The following is a 22,481-nucleotide window of genomic DNA, read 5'->3' on the forward strand; positions in this document are numbered from 1 at the left end:
GGCCGGCCCTGGCCAACGTCATGAATATTAATGGGAAAAAGTGACGTTGGCTTGTGGTACGCCATTGGAATAAGAATTTTTACTCTAGACTCATGTTTTTGCACCATTTTGCCGCACTTTTTCATTAAATCGACCTCCAAAAAATAAAAGTTATTCATGTTATTCAAGCAAATTGTTGTTTTTCGTGATTATTGGGATCAATAACTGACACGTTGACCTGGGCCAGCGGTTTTGATAGTGGGGCCAGTGAATTTCTCTTATTGTTTACCCCTGGTATTATAACAAAAATTACTCGTGAAATATGGCAGGCTGTCAACGGTGGAAAGGCGTTTCTATTAGGCTTTATTCTATTTGCGTTTTCTCACGTGCACAATGACTCCCTGCCTTTTTGATGGTGAAAGAAGTTGACGTGACAGACTGCTGCATCATCCGTTTACCTCATGTGGCTGCTGCAATTTACCAAAGTATTGCGTGAGAAAGCCTGTGTGGGAAATGTGGTGTGAAGGAGGTGGGCATCCTGCAGGGAAGCCGTCCACGAGAAATCGAGCCTCAATGTCTACTTAATCCGGATCACCTTGCGAGGAAAAATAGACCGGGACTGAACTCTTGGCTCGAATAACTGAAAGGACGTGATCTAATAATGTACCGTCGTTTATAGCAGGTAATAATTGAGGTTTTTAATCTTAATTGTACACGATGATTCCTCGGTTTTGACATGCAGGGGGTAATAAACGCGTCGTGCTGTCTTTTTATAGCTGTTTAATGTATTTCAATTAAGTGCCCTTTATGGCACCTGACACGGGGGAGGAGGCGGATAGCCCCCTCCCTTTGTATATTCATTTCTCGCTTTGCCTGCGTGAGCTTTCATCCAGATCTCCGGTTCCACCCCCCGATTTACTCAATATAAGGGTTATTCCAAGTCATTTCAATGACGAAGTAGTAGTAGTACAAGATCTGCGTACGACACGTTCAGTTCAACACTTTGGCTCTACATTACAACATGACTAAAAACAAACAAACAAAAAAGTTATATTAAAAATTATAAATTAAGCGATTAATTCGCTTGAGCTGAACGAAAACTGACACGTTTTATAGCTAGGCTTGCTTACAAATTAAGTCCAGAAGGTAATCACGTTTCACAATGACTCATTTTTGGAAACACATACAAACTTTTTCGTCACATGTGCCAACTCATTTTGACAGTTGCCATTGAGTTAGTTTAGTTATCAATCAGTTATAAGGACAGCAACTTACCTTTACAGTGGGTAGGTGGTGAAGCACCGCTGCCAAGAGAATTTGTATCAAACTAAAAACAAAGTTCATGATTGTAATTCCACAAGATTCGAGAAATCCCAGGGCTCAGTTGAAATGACAATACAATATTATTAAAGAAATAAATTAAAAAGGGAAAGATGAATAAGGACTTTTTTAACCGCTGCAAATCTTTGCTATAGTGAAAGCGAATCCATATCTTCCCGGCTCATGTGGCACAATATTTTCGTGCTGCAACACTGTGTTACCGTCCAACAGGCATTGCTCATCCAAAGACAAAGACGCCGGGATGGGGTTTGAAATCCACACGGGAACAGATGGGGCCTCCACATACGTTCAATAATAATGTTAACAAGTGAAGCAGATTGGCTCAGCAACTTTACTCGCTGGTTGTCTTACGCTCCCCTCAAGTAGTAGTGTGGCGGGATAAGGGCAGTGTTACTCGGTTCAAAGTGATCCGATTCGCCTTTTTCTTCACGCCAGTCGTCGTTCCTTATTTATTCACCGCTCTGGACTTCTTTTCTTTTCCCCGGTTGTTACTATAGTCAACAGAGACGGCGGCTTGTCACCGGCTCAGCTCTGCTGTACCAGCTCGTCCAGCTCTAGCTGCTCTCGTTCCTTGCAGCCTGGTTTCAATGCTTGTTGGTAAAAACGCAGAAGCATCGCCGAGCAGCAGGCTCGCCAAGGAGGAGGAGCAAGGGGAAACAGCCAATAGCAAAAAGGAGGCTTGTTCCAAACGCTTGCCTGATCGTCATTGATGACACAGTGAAAGGGGCAATATTTGCACTTCTAATTGGCTCTAATTTTTGGAAATACTTCGAAGACGGTTCTCAATGGTTAAACTGAGATTTTCTCATTTTAAAAGTCAATACTCAACCCGTTTTAGTTGTTATTGTTTTGCAGTGGTTGATGAAGTACTCACTTTTTTTTTTTTACTTAATAAGTACAGATATAAGTGCAAATAATTCCATACCTGTCAACCCGAGGCCGTTGGCAATCTTACAAAGAGTGATTTATGCCCTTACAATTTGGTGATTAATCTTACGTTTTATATAGCGTGCAATTTGAAACAACAACAACAACAAAAAAACTCAATTTTTAAAATAATGGGAATTTATTGGTGATATTGTCACATAAGCCTGGTGCTATCAAAGAACAACCAATATCTTCAGCTACATCATGATTACTAAAATTTAACAGTGACTTTTGTTATAATTGTATGCAGCACTTTTGGAATCAAGTCTTTTGATGGCTGCACTGCAGCTCGCAATTCAGATTGATTTGAAGCCTTCAAATCAATCTGCATTGCAGGTTATGCTGTTATATCGTCCCTACGAATGTTGATACCAAACCTATGCCCTTCCAAAGTAATGCCGGTTTTTGTGGTGAAGGACAGGCGCAAGAGCACAAACAGTTTTCATTTCAATCTTATAAAAAAAAATAAAAATTAAAATAAAAAAAAAGAGCATAGACCAAGAAAAATACAATAGAATATTTAAATACTAAATTTTGGCCTTAAATAAAATATTCTTAGTTTTTCTTTTCACACTTTTTGTTTAGCAATCTGTAATAAATTGATAAAAGTATCAGAATTAAAAGTTTTAAAAACAACTGAATATTTCACTAAAGGTCAGAATTGAATTCTGTGGCTTTGTACACCACTCTTTACTCTCATTTATGTTGCATGAATTATAGAATTGCGATGACCAACACATTGAGGGTGTGGGGCAAATGCATGTTATTTTCTTACTTTTACGTATCGATAATATGTACCGTGTGTGCGTGTTTTGTGAAGAATGCTGATGAGATATGAAATAACCAGTAGCCAATTGAATAAGCTACCGTTTTTGGTTTATATATTTGGAAATCTGACACTAAAGGAGTCAGTGCCTCACCAACCATGAACCTCACTATAGCATCAAATTTATATGAATATTTGTCCATTGCTCTTAAGGTATGACTCATTTCAAACATTTTTTATAGTCAAAATCGCTGAATTTGCCTATTTCCTGTTCAAATAAAGAAATGAAACTAGAGGTGCGGCAGCAACGAGTAAAGCCTCACCTCTGATTGCGCAATCCATAACAAACTGGGTTGATACATGGAATTGGAGCGTGCTGGTTGCCGTACATCTGCATGTCGCCGTTATAATGTTTCCAGATACGTTTATTTGACCTGATTTTCCACATTCTGGCTAATGTCTTTATCCCTTAAAGTTTAATGTTTGTTAGCGACATATTTAGTTTTGCTGATGGGACATAAAACCGCAGTGAAAAGGCACATGCTGCGGCAGATAGTACTCTGCCGCACTGCAAGGGGGCGTACGTGAAACTGGACTTTCCGTTAAATGTGGACGCGGTTAACACAACACCGGAGCTAGAAGGTTTGCTTCAAACTACGGGACAGAAGATAACTCGCGCTTTTCAAACAGACTGGTACACCCGAAAAGACTGGCTATGTGGCTGTCCTTCGAAAAATCGCCTTTGCTGCTTTCCCTGCCTTTTCTTCTCAACTTGTGCCAATGTCTGGACTAACACGAGATATTGTGACATTAAAAAACTACGACGAAGCCTCAGCAAACATGAGAGCTCGACCACTCACATTCAAAGCCTGATTGCTTGAAAAACTTTTGGAAGCTCAAGGATCGATTTGGCTTTGACGAACAGCGGAAGCTCAACGGTAGCATCCTCAATGCTAAGGTAAAGAAAAGAGTTTGAAAAACCTCATTAATGCAACCGGCATCCTAGCTAAACAGGAGTTAACATTTTGTGGTAACGATGAGCGTGTAAGCTCTTCTAAACGCTGGGGACGGGACATTAATTAGACCAAACAGATTGGATGCAGGGGGCAAAGGGCCACATTTCTCATGTATATGAACCTAATTAATTAATAGGCAAAATGATCAATGCAAAATAAATCCTTATCTTCTGATAATAACTTTTACATGCATTGGTTCAGATGATACACTGTTCGATTCAAATCTTTTTTTTCAAAAAATACTAAAGAAACATTTTGAAAACTTCCTGAATAAATGTCTGGTTTTTATTAGCAAACATAAACATAATGAAAATAATTCACTTAATAATGGTAGGGTCAATTCTATCCTTACAACATATGGAACTATTGAAAGATCTAAATTCTCTATATAACTGAACATTATATCATGCAAAAAAGGTAAGGTTGCTTAAAAGTTGGTGGGGACAATTTTAGCATCCTGAAAAGTTGGTAGTGTTATGTCCCTACCGTCCCTATGCAAACCTACGCCCTTTTTGTAAAAGTCCTCCTTATTTTCCTTGACTTTAAAAAAAAATCTCTCCGCCTCAATGGAGAGGATTGCTTCAATTAGATCGTTCTGTGTTCTATTTGACAAGCCAGAAAACACAGTGGATTAGTCCAAAAGTCTAGCTAACCTTTCATCTTTCTCAGCAAAACCATGTAATCGTTCCACATATATGCCACGTTTAGAAGAGCTTACACGCTCATCGTTACCACAAAATGTTAACTCCTGTTTAGCTAGGATGCAGGTTGCATTAATGAGGTCTTTCAAACTCTTTTCTTTACCTTAGCATTGAGGATGCTACCGTTGAGCTTCCGCTGTTCGTCAAAGCCAAATCGATCCTTGAGCTTCCAAAAGTTTTTCAAGCAATCAGGCTTTGAATGTGAGTGGTCGAGCTCTCATGTTTGCTGAGGCTTCGTCGTAGTTTTTTAATGTCACAATATCTCGTGTTAGTCCAGACATTGGCACAAGTTGAGAAGAAAAGGCAGGGAAAGCAGCAAAGGCGATTTTTCGATGGACAGCCACATAGCCAGTCTTTTCGGGTGTACCAGTCCGTTTGAAAAGCGCGAGTTATCTTCTGTCCCGTAGTTTGAAGCAAACCTTCTAGCTCCGGTGTTGTGTTAACCGCGTCCACATTTAACGGAAAGTCCAGTTTCACGTACGCCCCCTTGCAGTGCGGCAGAGTACTATCTGCCGCAGCATGTGCCTTTTCACTGCGGTTTTATGTCCCATCAGCAAAACTAAATATGTCGCTAACAAACATTAAACTTTAAGGGATAAAGACATTAGCCAGAATGTGGAAAATCAGGTCAAATAAACGTATCTGGAAACATAACGGCGACATGCAGATGTACGGCAACCAGCACGCTCCAATTCCATGTATCAACCCAGTTTGTTATGGATTGCGCAATCAGAGGTGAGGCTTTACTCGTTGCTGCCGCACCTCTCGTTTCATTTCTTTATTTGAACATGAAATAGGCAAATTCAGCGATTTTGACTATAAAAAATGTTTGAAATGAGTCATACCTTAAGAGCAGTGGACAAATATTCATATAAATTTGATGCTATAATTATTTTTTTGTCATGATGACAGGTGAGGCAGAGCCTCCCCTGACCGCACGTCACTGTTTGAAGGTAGTTCGTTAGTGTGTCCAATTATAAGTCAGTTGATAAAATTAACTTACCAATGCAATCTTTGAGTCAGGGAACATTTCTTTAGCTAATTCTGAGAAGTGATCAGCAATAGGCAAATTGTGTTCGGCAACAAACTGGCAGAATAAAATCTTCGCTTTCGTCACTTTCCATTCTGCAGACCGCATTTTTATGACCAGTGTTGTTAATCTTACTTTAAAAAAGAAATTAATTAGTTACAAATTACTTCTCCCAAAAATTGAGTTATTACTCTTACGTTCAGGTAATTGAGTTACTTAGTTACTTGCCAAAGTAACCGGTGTTACCTTTCAAATTTTTTGATTTTTCATTTTTTCAAAAAACAAACAAAAACAAAACAAAAAAACATTGTAACCTTTGCTATGTTTGGAAGTCATTTAATGTTGGGAATCAAAACTTTTGACATGTGAAAGTTTTAAAACTGTTTAATCATTTAAAGATAGATTCAAGTCAAGATTTTGCCGATTTAGGAGTATTTTAGATAAAAAGTTACTTAGGTTCGCGAGGAAGGTTCATTACAACAGACAAGAGAGAAGTCTACTGCTTTAAAATGGCAGCTGTTTACTAACGCCGTCGAGTCTGTCATTTCGCATTTAGTTCTATATACATATGATATCTAATGTATTATCAAGTGGGCGTAGATTGTAGACTGTCGGCTACAGTCAGGAAATATTGGAGTCACCTAGCCTAGACTCTCCGTGAGTCATCACCTTATCGTGGTGGAGGGATTTGCGTGTCCCAATGATCCTAGGAGTTATGTTGTCTGGGGCTTTGGGCCCCTGGTAGGGTCGCCCATTGCAAACAGGTCCTAGGTGACGGGCCAGAAGAAGCATGGCTCAAAAAGACTCCTTATGATGAAAAAGATAAATGAATGGACGCGGGTTACCGGGGCCCCCCTCTGGAGCCAGGCCTGGAGGTGGGGCTCAAAGACAAGCGTCTGGTGGCCGGGCCTGTCCCCATGGGGCCCGGCCAGGCACAGCCCGATAAGGCAACGTAGGTTCCCCTTCTCATGGGCTCACCGCCTGTGGGAGGGGCCAAAGGGGTCGGGTGCGTAGTGAGTTGGGCAGCAGCCAAAGGCGGGGGCCTTGGCGGTCCGATCCCCAGCTGCAGAAGCAAACTCTGGGGACATGGAATGTCACCTCTCTGCCAGGGAAGGAGCCTGAGCTGGTGTGTGAGGCAGAGAAGTTCCGACTAGATATAGTCGGACTCTCCTCCACACACAGCTTGGGTTCTGGTACCAATCCTCTCGAGAGGGGTTGTACTCTCTTCCACTCTGGAGTTGCCCACGGCGAGAGGCACTGAGCAGGTGTGGGCATTCTTATTGCCCCCCGGCTTGGCGCCTGTACGTTGGGGTTCACCCCGGTAGACGAGAAGGTAGCTTCCGTCCGCCTTCGGGTGGGGGGATGGGTTCTGACTGTTGTTTGTGCTTATGCACCGAACAGCAGCTCAGAGTACCCACCCTTTTTGGAGTCCTTGGAGGGTGTGCTGGAGAGTGCCCCCTCTGGGGACTCTCTCGTTCTCCTGGGGGACTTCAACGCTCACGTGGGCAATGACAGTGAGACCTGGAGGGGCATGATTGGGAGGAAGGCCCCCCCCCCCCGATCAGAACCCGAGTGGTGTTCTGTTACTGGACTTTTGTGCTCGTCATGGTCTGTCCATAACAAACACCGTGTTCAAACATAAGGGTGTCCCTATGTGCAATTGGCACCAGGACACCCTAGGCCGCAGTTCGATGACTGATTTTGTAATCGTGTCATCGGACTTGCGGGTGCATGTTTTGGACATTCGGGTGAAGAGAGGGGCGGAGCTGTCAACTGATCACCACCTGGTGGTGTGTTGGCTCCGATGGCGTGGGAAGATGCTGGCCAGACCTGGCAGGACCAAACGTATTGTGAGGGTCTGCTGGGAACGTCTGGCAGAATCCCCTGTCAGAAAGAGTTTCAACACCCACCTCTGGCAGAACTTCTCCCTTGTTCCAGGGGAGGTGGGGGACATCGAGTCCAAGTGAGCCATGTTCCTCACCTCCATTGTTGAGGTGGCCGATCGGAGCTGTGGCAGTAAAGTGGTTGGTGCCTGTCGTGGCGGCAATCCCCGAACCCACTGGTGGACACCAGCGGTAAGGGATGCCGTCAAGCTGAAGAAGAAGGCCTATTGGGCCTTTTTGGCCTGTGGGACTCCGGAGGCAGCTGACAGGTACCGACTGGCCAAGCGGACTGCAGCTACGGCGGTCGCTGAGGCAAAAACTCGGACATGGGAGGAGTTCAGCGAGGCCATGGAAAACGACTTCCAGACGGCTTCGAGGAAATTCTGGTCCACCATCCGGCATCCGAGGAGAGGAAAGCAGTGCACCATTAACACTGTGTATAGTGAAGATGGGGTACTGCTGACCTCGACTCAGGACGTCGTGAGTCGGTGGAAGAATATTTCAAGCCCTCCTCAATTCCACCGACATGCCATTCTTTGAGGAAGCAGAGTCTGGGGACTCCGAGGTGGGCTGTCCGATTTCTGGGGTTGAAGTCACTGAGGTGGTTGGACAGCTCCTCGGTGGCAAGGCCCCGGGGGTCGATGAGATCTGCCCGGAGTTCCTAAAGGCTCTGGATGTTGTGGGGCTGTCGTGGCTGACACACCTCTACAACATCGCGTGGACATCGGGGATAGTGCCTCTGGATTGGCAGACCGGGGCGGTGGTTCCTCTTTTTAAGAATTAAAATTATCTAATTCTACAATACAATTATAGAGGGATCACACTCCTCAGCCTCCCCAGTAAAGTCTATTCAGGGGTGCTGGAGAGAAGGGTCCGTCAGGAAGTCGAATCTCGGATTCAGGAGGAGCAATGTGGTTTTTGTCCTGGCCGTGGAACAGTGGACCAGCTCTACACCCTCTGCAGGGTCCTTGAGGGTGCATGGGAGTTCGCCCAACCAGTCTACATGTGTTTTGTGGATCTGGAGAAGGCGTTCGACCGTGTGCCTCGGGGAGTTCTGTGGGGGGTGCTCCGGGAGTACGGGGTACCGAGCCCCTTGGTACGGGCTGTTCGGTCCTTGTACGACCGGTGTCAGAGTTTGGTCCGCATTGCCGGCAGTAAGTCGAATTCGTTCCCAGTGAGGGTTGGATTCCGCCAAGGCTGCCCTTTGTCACCGATTCTGTTCATAACTTTTATGGACAGAATTTGTAGGCGCAGCCGAAGCGTTGAGGGGTCAGATTTGGTGACCTCAGCATTGAAGCTCTGCTTTTTGCAGATGATGTGGTGCTGTTGGCTTCATCAAGCCGTGACCTCCAACTCTCACTGGAACGGTTCGCGGCCGAGTGCGAAGCGGTTGGGATGAAGATCAGCACCTCCAAATCCGAGACCATGGTCCTCAGTCGGAAAAGGGTGGAGTGCCCTCTCCGGGTCGGGGATGAGATCCTGCCCCAAGTGGAGAAGTTCAAGTATCTTGGGGTCTTGTTCACGAGTGAGGGTAGGAGGGAGCAAAAGATCGACAGGCGGATCGGTACAGTGTCTGCAGTAATGCGGACGCTGCACAGGTCCGTAGTGGTGAAGAAGGAGCTGAGCCGAAACGCAAAGCTCTCGATTTACCAGTCGATCTACATTCCTACCCTCACCTATGGTCACGAGCTGTGGGTTGTGACCGAAAGAACAAGATCCCAGATACAAGCGGCCGAGATGAATTTCCTTTGCAGGGTGTCCGGGCTCTCCCTTAGAGATAGGGTAAGAAGCTCGTTCATCCGGGAGGGACTCGGCGTTGAGCCGCTACTCCTCCGCGTTGAGAGGAGCCAGTTGAGGTGGCTCGGGCATATGGTTTGGATGCCTCCTGGACACCTCCCTGGAGAGGTGTTCTGGGCATGTCCCACCGGCAGGAGGCCCCGGGGACGACCCAGGACACGCTAGAGAGACTATGTCTCTTGGCTGGCCTGGGAACACCTTGGGATCCCGCCGGAGGAGCTGGTTGAAGTGGCTGGGGAGAGGGAAGTCTGGGCTTCCCTGTTAAAGCTGCTGCCCCCGCGACCCGACCCCGGAGCAAGCGGAAGAGGATGGATGGATGGATGGATGGATGCATGGATGGATGGATGGATGGATGGATGGATGGTGTTTGCAACGGGGTCACAACTCCCTTCTTTCCTTCCCACTCTCGCTCTTCTCCCTCCTTGTCTCTGACTTTTTCGAGTCATTCAACCAACGTAGTAAGGCATAGTAACGCACATTGTCTCGTTGCCGAAACGGTGACAAAATCCGAACGGAGAAAAAAAAACGTAATGCACGAAAAACCTACAGATTTTGAACGTACGGTGTACACATTTAAAAATCAGTGCTCACTTGTACAAATTACGCCAAAAGCGTACAACTTGACAGTACAACTATGCAATTACTTAAGTAAAAATACAAAAGTACTTGCTGTAAAATTTACTTTACAAGTAAAAGTATTTTCTCCTGATGCAAAAACGTAATACAGTATACGTGTGTGTGTGTACATACAGTGCAGGCCAAAAGTTTTGGCACCCCTGCAATTCTGTCAGATAACGCTCAATTTCTCCCAGAAAAAGATTACAATTACAAATGCTTTGGTAGTAATATCTTCATTTAATTTGCTTGCAATTAAAAACACAAAAAAGAATGGGGGAAAAAATCATTATCATTTTATTACACAAATCTCCAAAAATGGGTCGGAAAAAAATATTGTCGCCCTTTGAAAAATCATGTGATGCTTCTCTAATTTCTGTAATTAACAGCACCTGTTACTTACCTGTGGCACATAACAGGTGGTGGCAATAACTAAATCACACTTGCAGCCAGCTGATATGGATTAAAGTTGACCCAACTTCTGTCCTGTATCCTTGTGTGTACTACATTGAGCATGGAAAAAAGAAAGAAGACCAAAGAACTGTCTGAGGACTTGAGAAGCAAAATTGTGAGGAACCATGGGCAATCTCAAGGCTACAAGTCAATTTCCAAAGACCTGAATGTTCCTATGTTTAGCGTGCACAGTGTCATCAATAAGTGTAAAGTCCATGGCACTGTGGCTAACCTCCCTAGATGTGGACGGAAAAGAAAAATTGACGAGAGACTTCAACAAAAGATTGTGCGTATAACATCCAAACAAGTTCAAGCTGTCCTGCAGTCTGAGGGTACAATAGTGTCAACCTGTACTATCCGTCGGTGTCTGAGTGAAAAGGGACTCTATGGTAGCATAGCCAGGAAGGCGCCACTTCTGACCTAGAGACATAAAAAAGTTTTGTTCTCTGGGCAGATGAGACAAAAGTAGAGCTTTTTGGGAAAAGGCATCAACATAGAGTTTACAGGGAAAAAAACAACGCCTCAAAGTAAAGAACACGGTCCCCACGGTCAAACATTGCGGAGGTTTCCTTATGTTTTGGGGTTGCTTTGCTACCTCCGGCACTGGACTGCTTGACCGTGTGAATGGCATTATGAAGTCTGAAGACTACCAACAAATTTTGCAGCATAATGTAGGGCCCAGTGTGTGAAAGCTGGGTCCCCCTCAGAGGTCATGGGTCTTCCAGCAGGACAATGACCCAAAACACACTTCAAAAAGCACCACAAAATGGTTTGCGTGAAAGCACTGGAGCAATGAGTCCAGACATGAGCCCCATAGAACATCTGTGGAGAGTTCTGAAAATGGCATTTTGGAGAAGGCACCCTTCAAATCTTAGAAACCTGGAGCAGTTGGCCAAAGAAGAATGGTCTAAAATTCCAGCAGAGCATTATAAGAAACTCATTGATGGATACTAGAAGTGGTTGTTCGCAGTTATTTTGTCCAAAGGTTGTGCCACCAAGTCTTCGGTTGAGGGTGCCAATACTTTTGTCTGGCCCATTTTTGGAGTTTTGTGTAAAATCATAATGATTTTTTTCCATTCTCTTGTGTTTTTTTTTTTTTTTATTACAAGCAAATAAATGAAGACATTTCTACCAAAGCATTTGGAATTGCAATCATTTTCTGGGAGAAATTGAGCATTAACTGACAGAATTACAGGGGTGCCAATACTTTTGGCAAACACTGTATATATACTGTATGTAACAAGGGGAAAAGTCAGGGTGCCCAATTTTCCTACGGTCTTGAACGCCTAATGACAGTTTGATGGCAACTCCTCCATCGTGCACTATAAATTATAAATTGGCTCAAGCACGTCACCTAGGCGTGAGCCAGATTGTTTGCAGTTTGTTGCCGCTGGGAGACGAGACCTGTAAAGGGAAGGTGGCCCTAGCAACCAGCTTTTTTCAGTGTAGCTGGCTACGACACTGCGTGTGAGGTACCTTTTTTTGATATATTGTATATGGTGTGCCTGAATTTGATAACTTAACTCCATTGTTTCATCAGCAGTGACCACTTGGGGTATGAGTGTCTTTTTTTTTTTCTAATTTATTCACTTAAAGATTTTTAGGAGTTTGATTAAAGCAAGTTTTATTTTTGATTGTCAAAATAAATAAATCGGAAATAAATTGTTCACTGTTGCCACCACATCTACTGCTTCCGTGGTTTTTATCATTACCAAGGGGCTTGCCTTGCCCTCATGGTTACATATATACAGTGCCTTGCAAAAGTATTCGGCCCCCTTGAATCTTGCAACCTTTCGCCACATTTCAGGCTTTAAACATAAAGATATGAAATTTAATTTTTTTGTCAAGAATCAACAACAAGTGGGACACAATCGTGAAGTGGAACAACATTTATTGGATGATTTAAACTTTTTTAACAAATAAAAAACTGAAAAGTGGGGCGTGCAATATTATTCGGCCCCTTTACTTTCAGTGCAGCAAACTCACTCCAGAAGTTCAGTGAGGATCTCTGAATGATCCAATGTTGTCCTAAATGACCGATGATGATAAATAGAATCCACCTGTGTGTAATCAAGTCTCCGTATAAATGCACCTGCTCTGTGATAGTCTCAGGGTTCTGTTTAAAGTGCAGAGAGCATTATGAAAACCAAGGAACACACCAGGCAGGTCCGAGATACTGTTGTGGAGAAGTTTAAAGCCGGATTTGGGTACAAAAAGATTTCCCAAGCTTTAAACATCTCAAGCAGCACTGTGCAAGCCATCATATTGAAATGGAAGGAGCATCAGACCACTGCAAATCTACCAAGACCCGGCCGTCCTTCCAAACTTTCTTCTCAAACAAGGAGAAAACTGATCAGAGATGCGGCCAAGAGGCCCATAATCACTCTGGATGAACTGCAGAGATTTACAGCTGAGGTGGGAGAGTCTGTCCATAGGACAACAATCAGTCTTACACTGCACAAATCTGGCTTTTATGGAAGAGTGGCAAGAAGAAAGCCATTTCTCAAAGATATCCATAAAAAGTCTTGTTTAAAGTTTGCCACAAGCCACCTGGGAGACACACCAAACATGTGGAAGAAGGTGCTCTGGTCAGATGAAACCAAAATTGAACTTTTTGGCCACAATGCAAAACGATATGTTTGGCGTAAAAGCAACACAGCTCATCACCCTGAATACACCATCCCCACTGTCAAACATGGTGGTGGCAGCATCATGGTTTGGGCCTGCTTTTCTTCAGCAGGGACAGGGAAGATGGTTAAAATTGACGGGAAGATGGATGCAGCCAAATACAGGAACATTCTGGAAGAAAACCTGTTGGTATCTGCACAAGACCTGAGACTGGGACGGAGATTTATCTTCCAACAGGACAATGATCCAAAACATAAAGCCAAATCTACAATGGAATGGTTCAAAAATAAACGTATCCAGGTGTTAGAATGGCCAAGTCAAAGTCCAGACCTGAATCCAATCGAGAATCTGTGGAAAGAGCTGAAGACTGCTGTTCACAAACACTCTCCATCCAACCTCACTGAGCTCGAGCTGTTTTGCAAGGAAGAATGGGCAAGAATGTCAGTCTCTCGATGTGCAAAACTGATAGAAACATACCCCAAGCGACTTGCAGCTGTAATTGGAGCAAAAGGTGGCGCTACAAAATATTAACGCAAGGGGGCCGAATAATATTGCACGCCCCACTTTTCAGTTTTTTATTTGTTAAAAAAGTTTAAAATATCCAATAAATTTTGTTCCACTTCACGATTGTGTCCCACTTGTTGTTGATTCTTGACAAAAAAATTAAAATTTTATATCTTTATGTTTGAAGCCTGAAATGTGGCGAAAGGTTGCAAGGTTCAAGGGGGCCGAATACTTTTGCAAGGCACTGTATATGGCGGAAAACAATCAGGTGACTTGAAGTTCTGCTCTAAGACCCCCAACTTGGCCAAATTTCAAAATTGTCCTATATGCATGTGTGATACATCATTGAAAAGCTTAAAATCTGTATTTTCGGGGGGAATAAAATTTTTGAACAGAAGGGCATTTTTGACACCTTAAAAGTAGGTAAAATCAGGTAGTGAAAAATAGACATTTGAGACCTTTGAAATTTTCCTCATTTAAAAAAAGGTTTTGGACACCCATCCTGGTACATAATAAATAAAGAACACTTCAAGATGATCCTCCTTTGTCTACTCAAGTCTTTGATAATTAATATGCATGCACTAAGACGTATGTGGATGTACAATAATAAAATAAATTGGTGCATGAGTAAATGTAGCTTTAATTCAGCCCTGTGTTTTATTTTGTAAATAAACATGGCTAAATGGACAGTTTGCTGTATAGAGAATGATAACTTTACTACATGGAGTGTTTGATATGGCTTGATTTTAATCTGCAGGGGAATTTTAGGGGTTAAATTCCAATACCATAATATTTTAATTTTTGTCGTGGTCTTTTACAGTATTTTTCAATTATGATTAAAAAATGTAAATGCGAGATACTGAGAAAAGGCTCCATATGCATAAAGGGAACATATAAAAGTGACTACATAATACTTTATTGTATTTAGCCATGAGGCCTAGGACCTAGGCTTTATGATCTATATCTAATACATGAATATCATCCCATAATAAGCAATCCAAATGGCAACAAGCGTCGAAAACATAACAGACAGCATGCTAGTCAGTTAGCATGCTGTGTCCACAATTCTCGCACTAACGTTCGACTGCAATGTATGTCTTTTTGTGGCTTTCCGGTGTTGTGCCGAAAAATGCACAACAGCGTAGTCTTAGTGTGTTTTAGTGAATTAGTGCGCATGCGTGATACTTGAACAGTCTCAATGGACAAAGGCAGTTTGAACGGGCACGCCAAAAAAACAGATATGGCAAAAAATCAGATTCGTGCATTAAGTCCTGTAGTATGAATGTAGCCTTAGTGGCAAAGGACGTCAATCGCAGCCCCTCCGTCGCGGCTGACGGAGCATACCAACTCGCCAATAACAAACCACTAGCGCAAACATAGCACAAACAAATGGCACCCCTTCGGGTCCATTTTGCTATAAGTGGGGGTCTTGAGATATTAATTTCGAGAGATGACGTTACTCACAGTTGGGACACCCCTCTGTTATTAAGAGAGTTGGTATGCTCTGTCAGCCGTGGGAGTTGGATAAGGAAAAGCTGCGAGTGATGTCATCACGAAGTCAGCCACGACGGAGGAGCTGTGATTGATGTCATCACTCGAAATTAATATCTCAATATCTACATAGTATGAAAAAGTATCTGAACCTTTTGGAATTTCTCACATTTCTGCATGAAATCAACATCAAATGTGATCTGATCTTTGTCAAAATCACATAGATGAAAAAGCAGTGTCTGCTATAACTAAAACCACCCAAATATTTATAGCTTTTCATATTTTATTGAGGACAGTATGCAAACAATGAGAGAGTGAGGGAAAAAATAAGTAAGTGAACCATCACATTTAATATTTTGTGGGCCCCCCTTTGGCAGCAATAACTTCAACCAGACGCTTCCTGTAGAGTCTGGCACATCGATCCGGACTAATCTTGGCCCATTCTACTGTCCAAAACTGCTGTAGTTCAGTCAGATTCCAGGGATGTCTGGCATGAATCGCTGTAAAGACAGCGACACAACATCTCAATGGGGTTCAAGTCTGGACTTTGACTTGGCCACTCCAGAACGTGTATTTTGTTCTTCTGAAAGCATTCTGAAGTTTATTTACTTCTGTGTTTTGGTCTTGCTGCAGCATCCTTCCTCTTTTTAGCTTCAGCTGTCTGACAGATGGCCTCAGGTTTTCCTGCAAAACATCCTGATAAACTTTTGAATTCATTCTTCCATTAATGATTGCAAGTTGTCCTGGCCCTGGGACAGCAAAACAGCCCCAAATCATGATGCTCCCTCTGCCAATTCTTCACGGTGGGATGGGGTGTGGGTATTGGTGAGGTGTTCCATTTTTCCTCCACACATCATGTTGTGTGTTACACCCAAACAATTCAACTTTGGTTTCATCAGTCCACAAAATGTTTCGCCAAAACTTCTGTGGAGTGTCCAAGTGCCTTTTTACGAACATTAAACGAGCAACAATGGTTTTTTTTGCGTGGCCCATGAATACCATTCTTGGCCATAGTTTTACATACAGTTGATGTGTGCACAGAGATGTTGGACTTTGCCAGTGATTTCTGTAAGTCTTTAGAAGACACTCTAGGGTTCTTTTTTACCTCTCTGAGTATGCTGCGCTAAACTTTTGGCGTCATCTTTGGTGGATGGCCACTCCTTGGGAGAGAAGCAACATTGCCAAACTCTCCATTCGTAGACAACTTCTCTGACTGTCGATTGATAAACATTCGGACTTTTAGAGATTGGTTTGTATCCTTTCCCAAATTTATACAAATGAACAATTGTTGATCGCAAGTCTTCAGACAGCTCTTTTGACCAAGCCATGATGCACATCAGACAATGTTTCTCATCAAGACATTTCTCACCAGGTTTGTGTTTTATGGTGACCAGGGCAGCTTTAAACCACTCATCAGTGATTGGACACACACCAGACTGAAAGTACGTACGACAAGAGGAAAAAAAGTCTTAAATAGCATTATAATGTTAATTAGAATCATATTTTGAGACGATTCGACTATATACTACAATTTAGCAAAGCGCAGATGACGAGAAATTAGTCTTTTAATCTGCTGGTTAGCCACGCCTACCATTATAGGGCTCTAGCGTCCCCAACAGGTGGATGACGTCAGCGGAGTAACAATTTCATTTAATTTAGGATGCAGCCCATTGAGGAGGAATTATTCAGAACGAGGATAACCTGATGAAGAGAGCTGCAAAATGTCATTGTTTCAGTCTCTCTCCTCTAATATTTTTACAGGATATTCTTTACATCCAACTATTTTTCCCCAATAGCTAAATAAATGGCATGGTCATGATTAATAACAGTCTTGTGATAAATGGAATATAAAATAATAATATAAATGCTTTTATTCAGGACGACATGTGTCGACTTCACCTTTACTGTCGCTCCTCCCGAATGATATTTTATGCCACCTAAATCGGGCTTATGTCATTTCCCTTCCCTGGCTTCGGAGAATGTAAACAAACAAAGAGGAGTGACAGCTAGCCGACATGCTAACCCAAACCGAGTGATGTTTCAAAGTCTTCGAAGCGAAAAATTACACATAACTAGCCCTGATCATTTCACATGACGACTGGGTTGTTGATTGTCTTGGCCAATCGGCAATTTACAGCTCGTTCCCCTGCTACTACGGACAGGAGAGTTTGACGGGGAAGGAGCTGGACAACGACCGCCGAACAAACCGGCCGATGTCGGAGGAGCATGTAGCTGCCAAATGGTTAACACGAATATGGCAAAATAATGTTTACTACACGGCGAAGACGTAAACGGCGCGAGTAATACGACAGCGGCTGCAGTTGTTGTGCAGCTCACATGTGCAGCTAATGTGTACGAGGAGAGCTTTTTACATGCCCATCCATGAATAAATAGTCCTTTATTTAAAGAACGTTTGTAGTGTTTACTTTGTAATCGCTGAATTTGCGGCTATTTTTAACACAAAGTTGCCATTTCTGATCGGTCGGAAAATTTGACAGAACACAGGGTACATGAAGAGGGCAATAAGCCGAGTATAGTGCTCTCCCGGCGGGGGGATGAGCGACAAGCCGCCGGTCAACGGCCGAGGGGACAAGGAGCACGTCAGCCACAAAATGCAAGCCACCTACATATTTAAATGATCCCAGTATCTGACATAATACAAAACACGATGTTTACGCACTTCCTCGTAAGTCCCATTGTCCCACAGTAGTAGGGCTTGTTTTGGCCAATATCCACCGGTGAATGGGAATCTTTTGAAACCCCAAAAAGGCGCACACGCCTTTCACTTGTACAGCAAGATTTTTCTTTAGCCGTTTGGCTGGCCTGATGCGAAAAATAAACGTATTAATCCGCAAAATCAGCTGAATCCTTAGTCCTTCTCTTACAACAGTACGGCTGTATAGTAAAGAGAACTCCTTCCTCCGTACACGTCACAGCGCCCTCGTCCTCAATGCAAGACCGAAGCCGGAAGTCTGTCATTTTCGTAGCACGGGATTTAAAAAAATTTAATAAATATATCGATCGCTTCTTCACACATCCAAGTGGTTCATTTCATTCAGGAGTATAAAACACTGCGTGTATTATGAAATAAACATGCTTTTTCGTGTCACAGGCTCTTTAAAATGTTTGGTAGAAATTGGTTTCAATTGCTCTTTAAGTGTCCTGAGGCAGAGGATTCACTTATTTCTCCCCCTTCTGTCATTGTTTGCATGGTGTCCTCATTAAAATAGGAAAACATCTAAATGTTTGGGTGTTTTTACTTGAAGCAGACACTGTTTTTTCATCTGTGTGATTTTGACAAATATCAGATCACATTTGATGATGATTTTATGCAGAAATGTGAAAAATCCCAAAAGGTTCAGATACTTTTTCATACCACCGTATAAAACGATAGCAGCACAAACGGAAATTTTTACAACATAAACGAATGGCACCATTTCGGGTCCATTTTGTATTAAATATGAGGCTGTGTGACGCCATTACTCGATAATAATATCTCAAAACTATAGCATCACAAACGGAACTGTTTCCAGCACAAATTAAGCTTAAACGATTGACACCATTTATAGCCATTTTTAATCAAAATGGTTGACCTCAGATTGATCTATAAAGAATTCTAAATATCTTAAAAATGATAGCAGCCCAAACGAAACTTTTTAGAGCACAACAAGCACAAACTATTGACCATTTTTATATAAATTTGCATCTGATGGGGGGGAGGGCAACTTCCAAGGTTACTTTACTCACCTCTGATGACTAGTAGACATGAAGCGTGAAGCATGATGTGCATCCGTGCATGTGTGTGCAAGATTGTGCTAAAGAAATAGAGGCCTGGGGGTGAGATGTTTGGGGTCAGGAGAGGTGCCTATGGACAATCCTTGCATTCCCCTGGGTGGACCCTTGGAGCCGGACACCAGGAAGCTAACATCCCAGCCCGTCTGGGCCTTAGTGGGACACCGGACCACCCAGATGGACACTACTGAGCTGATTGGTTCCGAGCATATTGCGCACCAGGATGCTGAAGAATAATCACAAACACTGGCAGAACGATGGGAAAATATTACATGGGAATGTATTATTTTCACTTGACATAATTAAATTTTTAAGTAGTGATGGAGAAATATTTGTCAACACAATGAGCAATGTTGTGGTCAAAGTTCAATAAAAGTGAATACCATAAAAGGAAGTGATTACTGTATGCATGAATGAGCATATCGTGCAAATAATCCATTTCACTGTTCTGTTTCCCATTGACGGCAACCAGTAACGTAATTTGGTACATGGCTCAGAATGTTGAAACCAGGTGTTAGGTTATTTTGAAATGCTTCTGTTCATGTTAAGGAATGAGCTAAATCAATAATCAAAATGTCATATGCAGTGCTGGCCAAAAGTATTGGCCCCCCTGCAATTCTGTCAGATAATGCTCAATTTCTCCCAGAAAATGATTGCAATTACAAATGCTTTAGTAGAAATATCTTCATTTATTATGCTTGCAATGAAAAAAAAACGCAAAAAGAGAATTGAGTAAAATTATAATGATATTTTTTCCCCCCAAACTCCAAAAATTGGGCTGGACAAAAATATTGGCACCTCAGCCTAATACTTGGTAGCACAACCTTTAGACAAAATAACAAGCGAACAACCGCTTCCGGTATCATTCAATGAGTTTCTTCCAATGCTGTGCTGGAATTTTTGACCATTCTACTTTGGCCAACTGCTCCAGGTCTCTGAGATGGGTGCCTCCTCCAAACTGCCATTTTCAGATCTCTCCAAAGGTGTTCTATGGGATTCAAGCCTGCGGTCATTGATGGCCACTTGAGAAGTCTCCAGTGCTTTCTCTCAAACCATTTTCTAGTGCTTTTTGAAGTTTGTTTTTGGTCATTGTCCTGCTGGAAGACCCATGACCTCTGAGGGAGACCGAGCTTTCTAACACTGGGCCTTACATTATGCTGCAAAATTTGTTGGTAGTCTTCAGACTTCATAATGCCATGCACACGGTCAAGCAGTCCAGTGCCAGAGGTAACAAAGCAACCCCAAAACATCAAGGAACCTCCGCCATGTTTGACTGTGGGGACAGTGTTTTCTTTGAAGGCCTCATTTTTTTCCTGTAAACTCTATGTTGATACCTTTTCCCAAAAAGTTCTACTTTTGTCTCATCTGACCAGAGAACATTCTTCCAAAACGTTTTTGGCTTTTTCAGGTAGGTTTTGGCAAACTCCAGCCTGGCTTTTTTATGTCTCAATGTCAGAACTGGGGTCTTCCTGAGTATCTTACCATAGTCCCTTTTCATTCAGACGCCGACTGATAGCCACACTGTCGTACGCTCGGACTGCAGGACAGCTTGAACGTGTTTGGATGTTAGTCCAGCTTCTTTATCCAACATCCACACAATCTTTCGTTGAAATCCCTCATCAATTTTTCTTTTCCGTCCACATCTAGGGAGGTTAGCCGCTGTGCCATGGGCTTTACACTTATTGATGACACTGCGCACGGTAGACACAGGAAAATTCAAGTCTTTGGAGATGGACTTTAAGCCTTGAGTTTGCCCATGCTTCCTCACAATTTTGCTTCTCGAGTCCTCAGACAGTTCTTTCTTTCTTTTCTCCATGCTCAATGTGGTACACACAATGACACAGGATAGAGGCTGAGTCAACTTTAATCCATTTTAACTGTTATTAGTTATTGCCACCACCTGTTATGTGCCACAGGTAAGTAACAGGTGCTGTTCATTACACAAATTAGAGAAACATCACATGATTTTTCAAAGGGTGCCAATGCTTTTGTCCGGCCCATGTTTGGAATTTTGTTTAAAATGATAATGATTTCATTTTTTTTTCCCATTCTCTTTTGTGTTTTTTCATCACAAGAAAAATAAATGAAGATATTACTACCAAAGCATTTGTAATTGCAATCATTTTCTGTGAGAAATTGAGCATTATCTGACAGAATTGCAGTGGTGCCAATACTTTTGGCCAGCAGTGTATGTATTGTAAATGTAATTTATTGCTGAAACTGCGTTTCGGGGTCATTAACATGTGACTCCCCCTCCCCCAACCCACAAAAGTCAAACTCCACCTATGTTTTAGACGTTAGCAAAACGATTTGAATAAAAGTATTAATGAACAAAAGACACACATAAAGTCTTTTAAAATACACTACATGCACATTCAATCTCATAAACAGGATTATACCATGTACATGTACAGTGGGGCAAATAAGTATGTCAGTTTTATTTATCTCTCTGACGCATGTCATCTATCACAAGAAAACTCAGTTGGCATCTTTGCAGTAGACGTTCTGAGTAGATGAAATATGGGGTTTGGTCTATGTCAATGTTTGTGTGAATAAAAAAAGTCAAAGAAAACATTAGTTTTTCAGGCAATCTATCTTTTAATTCATTTTCTATACATCTTGTAGTAATCAGGCTCATGATTAAACCCCTCCTAGCTAATTTGGGGCAAGTGGGAGCGCAGTACATCCTGGTAATGTCGCTAGCCATTTTCAGGGCAAATCTAGAAAAACATTTAAATTGTCAATCTAGTTGCATTGAGATATTATCTGTTGTAGATCTAAATACTTTTACATACAGTACACCGTCGGTCATAAGGTTTGAGACATTCATTAGAATGAGAAAGAGTCTAAAAACTTGACAAAGGGTGCATGTTGCCAAACAGACAGGAAGTGTGCCAAAATGATTTACCAATGTTGAGTTACAAAATGTACTGTCATATTGTTCAAAGTTATGTGCAGCTCTACAATGCAAATGTATAACTTCTTAATCAGATTATTTTTCTCCATCTTGTTTTGAGTCTGAAAGCAATACTAGATAACTTTTCAACTTTTATAAAGTATGTTCATAACATTTGTGATGATATGTTGACTGACTAGTTGAATGACACCTCTTTCATATCTTGAGGGTGTCTGTATCGCTTTCACCAGCACTAATTAACTTTAAAGAGGGGTGGCAGTAAGCCTGCCACCAATGATCCCTCTAAGGTGCGCACGTGCGCAATCGCGCTCATACTCAGCGCGCAAACAAATGCAGCGCACAAAATAAAATTCAACAGAAACTTATTGTAGCGTCACTGTCAGCGCCGCAGTGTTGTGTCAGCGCGACAGTCCTTTTGGTGCGTTCGATACGGCAACGCGACTAGTACAACTGTTGGCACCACTGTGAAGCATCAGCACGACACTCCTATTGGTGTGTTCGATACGGCAACGCGACGCTCCGATTGGTGCGTTCATTACACCAACGCGACGCTCCCATTGGTGGTGAAAAGTGAGCTTGACTCCTGTGCTGATTTACTGAAGCGCTACAGTATTAATTGAATATCTAATTTTAGAACTGAT

The 22,481-nt window shown here is 42.6% G+C and overlaps 2 protein-coding genes across 2 annotated transcripts in view; one reads left to right on the plus strand and one right to left on the minus strand.

The window, feature by feature from the left end:
* vegfaa (vascular endothelial growth factor Aa) overlaps nucleotides 1-1,923 on the minus strand; it is a 53,394-nt gene extending 51,471 nt beyond the window's left edge. The window contains exon 1 of the mRNA XM_057833556.1: nucleotides 1,255-1,923. Coding sequence (XP_057689539.1) covers nucleotides 1,255-1,323 — 69 coding nt within the window. The 5' untranslated portion in view covers nucleotides 1,324-1,923. The remainder of the gene's footprint in view (nucleotides 1-1,254) is intronic.
* Nucleotides 1-22,481, plus strand: part of LOC130914399 (uncharacterized) — a 286,666-nt gene that overhangs the window by 131,093 nt on the left and 133,092 nt on the right. The window lies entirely within an intron of this gene.

This window comes from Corythoichthys intestinalis, chromosome 4, assembly GCF_030265065.1.
Source record: "Corythoichthys intestinalis isolate RoL2023-P3 chromosome 4, ASM3026506v1, whole genome shotgun sequence".
Taxonomy (NCBI): Eukaryota; Metazoa; Chordata; class Actinopteri; order Syngnathiformes; family Syngnathidae; genus Corythoichthys; species Corythoichthys intestinalis.